Source organism: Syngnathus floridae, chromosome 9 (assembly GCF_059516105.1).
Source record: "Syngnathus floridae isolate MCC-2025c chromosome 9, RoL_Sflo_1.0, whole genome shotgun sequence".
Lineage (NCBI taxonomy): Eukaryota > Metazoa > Chordata > Actinopteri > Syngnathiformes > Syngnathidae > Syngnathus > Syngnathus floridae.
Window position 1 is genome coordinate 12,182,451 of NC_142421.1, and position 8,547 is coordinate 12,190,997.

Below are 8,547 nucleotides of genomic sequence, written 5' to 3' on the forward strand. Positions count from 1 at the left end.
TGTCTTCACTTTTAATAATATCTTTTTTAAAAAATATTTGACCAGTTTTTACTCGTCTGATTTGAAAACGAGTTATTTGTCAGTTTCTTTTGTAGCTTTTACTGCATATAATAGTGTTAAGAGTAAAAGTGATCAAGTCATCACAAAAATCCCGAAAAAGATCAGAAGCCGACCTGACTATAAACCGCAGGGTTCAAAATTTTGGAAAAAAGTCGCGGTTTATACACCGGAAATTACGGTAGAACCGCTGGATTTAACACAGTTTAGCTTGCTAAGATATGGATTAAAATAAAATAAAACACAACTGCAAAACCTCTGCCTTTGTTTAGTATTTCTTCAAATGGCCTGCATAAAATAAATTAGACATCATTTGAAATATTATGCCAAACATCTTGGGCTGTCTGGAATAAAATGCATCAAATAAATAAAACAAAAAAAAATCCATGATCTTGTACAAGTTCCTTTTAAGAATGAAGTTCTAACCTCAAATCAGACATGTTCAGTGAACTGAGGGGGAAAACAAGCTTTCGCTCCGAATATGTTTTGCGTGTCAATGAGAGAAAACTTTGAGACAAATAACATTAATATGATCTGTGGAGACACACGCACACATCACTGACCTTCTCCAAGTCCATCCATCCATTATCTGTACCACTTCTCGGGGGTCGCGGGCGTGCTGGAGCCTATCCCAGCTGTCATAGGGCATTAGGCGGGGGACACCCTGAATTGGGTGCCAGCCAATCGCAAAAAAATCATGCAGGCACAGGGAGAACATGCAAACTCCACACAGGGAGGGCTGGAGGTGGAATCGAACCCACACCCTCCAAACTGTGAAGTGGACGTGCTAACCAGTGGGCCAATGTGCCACCGCTTCTCCAAGTCAAGCATTTCAAAGTTGGCTTGCGCGTGTATTTTATTTTTTATTTTTTTCTCTGATGCTCCTTATGAGGCAATATGATCTAGTGTTCCTTGTTGTTGTTGCGAGCGTGTGTCACTATCTTGGCGCTGCAGACCGCTCAGTGCCAGAATTAAGCTGGACTCCTCTAAAGCTGACACTTGCGCACACACTCACACTTTCACAGGGAGGATAAAGGTTTTGCCGTTTACAAACTACTGCGTGCACACACACGATTAGATACACACTTATTATTTTTGTGTGTTCCACCCGCTACACACCCCACACACATACTAAAAGAGATCATGAATGAGATCATGGATGCCATGCGTGATGATGATGATGATGTCATCAAATTAATACAAGCGATGCAATTTCAGCGCCTGAAGGAGCTGAAGCATCGTGAGTTCTACCGGGCGTTGGCCTGCAGGAGGCAGAGGAGGAGCAGGGAGGAGCGCTCGCTGAGAAAGACGCTACGGCAGCAGCAGCAGCATGGTCGTCACCCTCATGAGGACAAAGCAGAAGAGCACTGGTGAGCGGTTGACAAGAGTTTCAACTTCAACATTTTGTTGACGTGCGCTCGTAATGAATACGCTGTACAACTTGCAAGCCGGAATAAACTTGTACGGTTGTAACCACGTACGCGGTCAGTGCTTGCATTAATAGACTTTCAAAATACATCAGTACATCACATACGTACATAAAAACCTTGCCAATGGATTTCACTTAAGAGTTAAGTTATGCATACATTTAATGTTTATTTAACATGATATAAATATGATCCGAGCGGCCGTGAAGGCCCCCCCCCCGGAGCTGCGAGTTGCAAGCGGAGCACGCCCACGCAACAAGAACTCCAGCCTCTCCCAGAAAGTGGGCCCTCGGGACCACATCAACCCCTTTCAATCCATGCATGAAGGCAAGAATTTCAAAGGAGTTCTGCGTAACAATACGGCGCAGCCTCGACACTTCATGTGCTGGGAAAAAAGCACATTGTCACAAAGACTATCACATCCATATCCGTGGACTGTAGCCACAAACATTCGTACGAATCATTTGCAGTTGCAAGCCAAACATGCAATTGATCCCAATCACAAACATACACAAAGATGCAATTAGAGCAATCAACCTCCTGGGAACAATTTGGTGTTTTCGCTGATTTCGCTCACTTGCATTTTTTTGGCAAGATGGGATGACAAAGCCAAACAAGTGCAGGAAAGACATGCAAACTGTACACAATCCCAGACTCACACCCGATCTGGTCAGATGTGCATGCCGCTAGAGTGCCGTGCTGCATTGTCAAAGTGGCGTTCAATCCCCAAAAAAAAAGAACGTTGCATTTTGGCACGTCCGCCGTAGAGCCGATCGGGCGTAACCGCATTGATTCGAGGCTTTTGCGCTCCTCCTCTGCCTTCCCGTTAGCGCTCCGGGTTGTGGCCCCATGTTCCGCTCCACCACCGTGGCGGTGGAACCAGCGAGTGCTATGGAGAAGTGGAGCGACAGCCACGTCCACAACGGCGACGACGCCCTGGCGAGTGGTAAGCAAGTGCTCCTCAACCACTAGGCTCACGTCCATGCTTGACGGAGGCTGTTGCTTCATCAGTGGGCCATCACTGATCAAACACTCGTCAGTTCACCACACTCACGCTTGTCCTCCAGAAAGTCTCAATTGTACAAAATCCAAAACATTATTTTCCACTGGAAATTGTGTCAACCCAATTTCGGGTCACCCAAAATATTAAGACAAACACAAAAGCCTTCACCGCGTCAAGGCAATCATAAATATGGCTTGCTTTGGCAACATTTAGGGCGACATTGGCCTTAATAGCCGGTTCAAAAGTCAGTTCTTCAAAATAAAAGCATGCCAGTGCAATGTGGCAGTTAACTGTGTGGAAAAGTGTATAATAGTGGATGCTTTTATTTTGAAAGGCTGACCCATATGTTGACACATGTTGCCGAGCAGCATGGGAGGGTTAATGTTTTTTTTTTTTTATTGCTTTTATGGGAAAACAGCAGATGTATAAAAACTGAGACAAACTATAGAAGAGATACATCGTTGGAAATTGAATCACAAGAAAACGTTTCCCACTCCTGCACTGAATTAATATTATTCAAATCGTGTACCTCATAAAGTGACACCGAGGTTGTTTTGTTCACATTTGAGGCAAAATTCTTTGACTCATTTGTGTTTCAAGACCTCACCAGTACACAAATGCGCAAAAATGTTCACCTCACAAACTTTGTTTGAAAGAAATGCATTGAGGTGAAGGACAACACGAAAGAGGAAGAGCATGTAGAACGTAGGGGGTGGTTGGAATGAGGACAGAAAGAAGGAGGTGTAGGAAGATGTCGGCCGTAAACGCTGCAGTTGGCAAACCAATGCTGGAGGCGCAAAACAGAGCGACACAAACGGATGAAAAGAAAAACACGTTGAAGTAAGCCTGACATTCATCAGCATGCTTATTTCTTCTTCCCAAGCACGTCCCACGCTCACAAATCAGGTTGTGATGCGCGATGAGCCACAAACATGAAGCCTCGCAGTAACATTGCTGAATCCTTGCCCAGTAGCTCCTCTTCACATTCATTGCGCCTTTTCTGACATGTAAGCTCTCTTTGTTTTTCTTCTCTACAGCTCCTCAAAGCTCACTGCTCCTTCCCATGGACACCACACTGAGAAGCAGACTCCTGAGCGACACGCGGTGGCCGTACCAGCGAGGGAACGCTCACGCCATTACGCCTGGCAACATCACGAGCACAAACGGCCACACGAGCCGAGACGGTGCCTTTAACAAGCTCCCTTGGGACCCCGGTTTCTTAAGCGACACCATTAGAGCCAATAACATCCCCGCTGACAGTGAAAACAAAGGCTACGTCGCCAGCAGGGGGCGCCCGGTTTGCTTCTCACTGCCTAAAAGGAGCTGCCTTCTTCTGCACCAGTCGGCCGCTGTCTTCATCCAAGCTGGGCGGAACTCGCGAGACGGCGTCGAGACGACGCAACAAGTGGACAACAAAGTTGCTCGAAAGCAGATCTCGACGACACGGTTGACCGGCGAGCTGGATGACAAGACGAAAGCCACACTGTCTTTATGCAACCACCGCCATCGGAACAGACGCCAAGTGCATGTGGGAGGTGGGAGAGGAGCCCAAAACACTGCTGGCAGTAGGACTGAAGATGGGACAAGAGCCCAAGATGGAGGTGCAAGTGGGCTTAGAGCCCAAATTTGTGGTGGGGGATGTGAAACCGAAGCTGTCCAAGTCAATGGTGGTGAAGCTATTGGAGCCCAAGTAACTGGCCAACGCGCCACAGGAGACCGAGTCAATGTAGGAGGTGGGATAAGAGCTCAGGCCAGCGGTCCAAGTACAATTGGAGGAACTGGGACAAGAGCTGAAGATGGGGCTGCAAGTAGAACTGGTAGTGATGGTGGGCCAGGAGCTAGTGCGAGAGGCCAGGGCTGTAGTCAAACTCTGGCTACAACTGAAGCCAGCCAAAATAGGACTGGAGTTCAACTAATAAGTCTCATGGGAGACCAAAACATTGAAGGGGGTACAACCAGTGCTAAGAAGACTGGTTGGAGTGGAACTGAAGCTGCAGTTACTCATGGACTTGGGACTGGAGCCCTCCTAAATGGCGGTGGACTCAAGACTGGAGCCCAAGTTGCTTGTCAACGTGGGACAGTGGTCCAAATCATTCCAAGATGCAGCAATGCACCCCAAGAGCAAGATGGATCCCAAGTCATCGTTGCTAGTGATACTGGAGCTGAAGACCCGGGTGACAATGACATTGAGACGGGAGCCCGAGACGGCGGTGCACATAGAGCTGGAACCAGCCAAGACTGTGACGATGGTTGGATTGGAATCCTAAAAACTGGTCAGAGTGGCACTGGAACCCAATCGGCCCATGGAAGTGGGATTGCAGCTGAAGATCACGTGACAAGAGCACTGCCGCCACTTTTGGAGTCTCAAAGTCCTGCCTTTGAAACCTCTGACAAAACGTATTTTGTTGGAAAGCGACATAGTTCCAATCTGGCTGAGCTCCAGCAAGCAGCACTAAAGAACCAAGCCAAAGACCCGAGTCCGAAACAATCGCCGAGATCTGCTCCGGGTCGGCCCAAGGAACCCTTCTGTCCCGTCCTGAGTCGCCAGGGCAGCCGCGTCCTGCTGTGGCCCTCGGAGATGGTCCGCTACACCAAGACATCGCCCTCGCTCTCTTACAGCGTCAACCCGCTGCTGTACGACTTCCGAGCGCACGCGGGCGGCAGCGGGGAAGCGGGGCGCCCGTCAGTGATCAAACATGCCGACCGCCAACAGAAGCCGGAAAGCGGCGGGGGAGGAGGCCAGGCTGAGTCAGATCAAAGTCCAGATGAGAATGGAGGAGGACAGGCGGGAAATCCCCTGCAAGTGGTGCGCCGAGGCAAAGGTGGATTGAGGAGGAGGAGGAAGAAGCGGGGAGGGCTGAGGAAGAGGGGGAGAAGGAAAAGAAGAGAGGAGATGAAAAGGAAAGAGCAAAGGAAGAGGAAGATAATGATTGGTCTCCATGAGATGGCGAGAGATGACAGCGGAACAGAGAAGAGCCAGAAAAAGCGGCTATTAAGTCATCCAGCGGCGCGGCGGACGCTCGAAGGCCCAGGAAAAAGTCCGAGGGGGAGGCGGGAGCAGTGGCTCACCGAGAACCACGTGCTATTATGTCCTCTTTCCGCAAATAGGTGTAATCGGAAGCGGGTGAACGCGGCTGGCGCCGGCCCACATCGGTGCCAGCAATCCTCCTCCGGGTGGGGTCCCGCGCTCACAAAGCTCCTCTGCAGGGGTGCAGCATGTAACGCCGCGATTAGCCCCGCTATTCAGACGCCACGCCGTCCTGCAATTACGGCCCACCCCGCCGGCACGGACACGGGGCCGGAGCACAAACATGGAGACGGAGACGAGCGAGGGCCGCAAGATAAGGGCCGCGGGAATCCGAGGGAGATAAAAGCTCAGGAGGCGAGAGTGTGTGCGGCGACGATTAGCAGCGTCTTGTCCCCCCGCCGAGACGCAGCGGGTCGGCGCCAAATCCATCTCGCGGCGTCTTCAGACGCCCAAGCGGCGTGCAATGAGGCGATTAGCCCCATCCCCCTTTCCTTTGGCGGCCCAGCGTGCGCTCACCGACAAACGGCCGCACCAAGCATTTGCACCTTTGAGGCACAAAAGACAGAGAGGCAGCCGAGCGTTCCGTCAGCATGCGCAAACGCAACACTCGCCGGCAAAGATCTTGCACAGGAAATGAGAGGCGTCGACAAGAGGAAGTGCACAGAGTGTCCGCAAACCTGCGCTGGGAAGAAACACAAAGGAGAACCAAACCAAACCAAAAGAGTCATAGGATTTGGTTTGGGAACAACTTTGGACTCAACAAGTGAAGCAAGCAGTAAGGAGATGAATCCAAGCCACTTCTCCCCTGACAGGACAGCTCACGTATGTCAGGATGCTAACGCCAACGCCGTCCAGTCTGTCGACGACAAAGTTGTGGACACGCTTCCCGAGGACGCCGCTCATGATGACGTCATCAAACGCCAACTCAGCAGCCAGGAGACAAATCCGAGGCACTTGTCACCGGAGAGGCTCCGGGTTCGAGTGTGTCAGGAGAACCAATCCTATAGTTCTACCTGTGTTGCACCTTACGAGTACCATCTGTGTCGCGACTCCGTCAATGCTCAAGTCATTGACGCCCCCCTTTCAGAGCGCAAAGCAGCTCCCAGCGAGGGCGGCCAGCGTGGTGAGGACAAGGCGAAGGACGAGCATGGCGGCAGTAGGTGTCGGGAAGTCTGGATGGCGGATCCCGTCCCCCCAGATAAAAGTCCACGTTTCCCCCTTGGGCTACCCCCGGGGTGCCTCCGCCTCCAAGCTCCTGTCTTCTTACCGCCGTCAGCTTCCTCCTTCTCTTTCCATCGCACCGTCATCCAGCACCACGTCTCCCTCCTGCCCCCGCCACTGCCGCTCCCTTCTTACCTGCTGCCGGCTTTGGCCCCCCAGCCCCTAGGGCTGAATCCGCCGCCTCCGCCATCTTTCTTGGCCTCGCCCGCCATCCATCTCCTGGATGCACCGTATCCCCTGGCGACGGATTTTCACCCCATGCTGAGTCAACACCACCCGGCCCTCCTGGCGCCCCCCCACCCAGCAGCCTTGCCCTTGCAGCTGTTGTTCTAGTTGCCATTTTCAAAGACTTTCAAGTCATTGGCTATACTCATTCTTTCCGTGGCACAAATAATGAATACAGTCAAAGTCAGAGTAGAGAATGAGTGAACGATTGTTAACATTTCCAAACGAGCCTCAGCTGTGCAAGCAGCCATGTAGCGCGACACCCAGCTGTGGTCCTTTCCCACCCCCACTTTACATTTCAAACTGGCCACTCGATTGCAAGAAAATAAAATTCCATCATCATTTCACAAGGGATGTTCAAAAATATTGGGACTCCCACGTGAGGAAAAGATTTCGACTATCACTTGTGGAGGGAAAAAAAATTCTGCCTGGATGTATTTTTGTAGACCACCTCACTTGAATGAGACTCACTTTTTAGACTTTGTGCTGATGCTACTCGTGATTATGACTTAGAATTCAAACTACTTCAAAGGAAACCAGTTTGGAGCAAATAGTAAAGATGTTATTGATGCGATTGTCTTAGAAAAAGATACATGGAAATAAAAAATGAATAATAAAGCAGTAGACTTCTGGTCTTGTTTTGACTTTTGCACACAGTAACAAAGAAAGGAGAAAAATTACTTTTGTCATTTTGAATTTCTCATCATTTGGAAGTAAAATGGGCGGGCAGGCGTCTGTCAGTGACGGACTGAGAGCGTCCTCGGCACACTGACGGGCGAAAATCTGTTTGACCTTTCGATCATTCCGCAAGATGGCAACGCATTGGTGGCGGATCGACAGAGCATCGCATCAGTTTGACGGGTGGGATGCCCACCTCTCCTTGAAAGTAGCCTTTAAAACTAGGGTTGGCGTTTTGAATGGCTTTAAAGTAAGGTTTCAATCTCAACTTTCAAACTACGGCTGGCCCCCAGTCTTGGCTTTTACCTCACCTTATGTCTCCATGCCCACCCATGTCTCTCGTGTGTGTGGGTGTGCGTGTGTGTGTATACAGGCGTGTTTGTGCGTGTGCACGGCCAATCAATGCTCACCAACAATTTTGCCGGAGTGACCTTTTAAAGGTGCAAGAAAGCATTGCTGTGACATTCAAGCCAGAATGCTGGAAATATGCCTCCCGGCGTGAAAATAAAATTTCTTATTTATTTGCTTGTTTTGGGATTCATTCCCCATGAAAAGGTGACATTTGTCAGTTTTCCTCAAGTCATGGCAAGAAAAGAAGAAGAAAGGGGCTTGTCTGGCCTTGTGTGGTGGCAAGCAGATTGGTAAGACAAACATGAGGGCAAACGGGAGAGGGCCGTCATCAAAGACAATGCGGCCATGTGGAAGTGCTGAGCTTGCCAAATTGTAATTTTTCATCAAAATTATGACGGCGACCAGTCCTACCTGCGGATTGTGCGAGTTGCCACTAGCAAGCGTGACCCTCCGCCGATAAATGAGCATCAAGTCAAGAAGAAATGCATCGTAGTTTGGCCTCTGCGGCTTGCTGACGAACAACAAAAGCGCCTTCCAAGTTTTTTCTTTTTTTTTTG

The 8,547-nt window shown here is 49.9% G+C and overlaps 1 protein-coding gene across 2 annotated transcripts in view; it reads left to right on the forward strand.

Annotated features, from left to right (window-relative positions):
• The window catches only part of LOC148393564 (uncharacterized), a 30,713-nt gene extending 23,134 nt beyond the window's left edge, over positions 1-7,579 (forward strand). For both annotated transcript variants that reach the window (XM_088385428.1, XM_088385429.1), the window contains 3 exons: positions 1,276-1,427; positions 2,315-2,430; positions 3,525-7,579. In XM_088385428.1, coding sequence (XP_088241554.1) covers positions 1,276-1,427; positions 2,315-2,430; positions 3,525-7,069 — 3,813 coding nt within the window. In that variant the 3' untranslated portion in view covers positions 7,070-7,579. The remainder of the gene's footprint in view (positions 1-1,275; positions 1,428-2,314; positions 2,431-3,524) is intronic.
• The last annotated feature ends 968 nt before the right edge of the window (positions 7,580-8,547 follow it).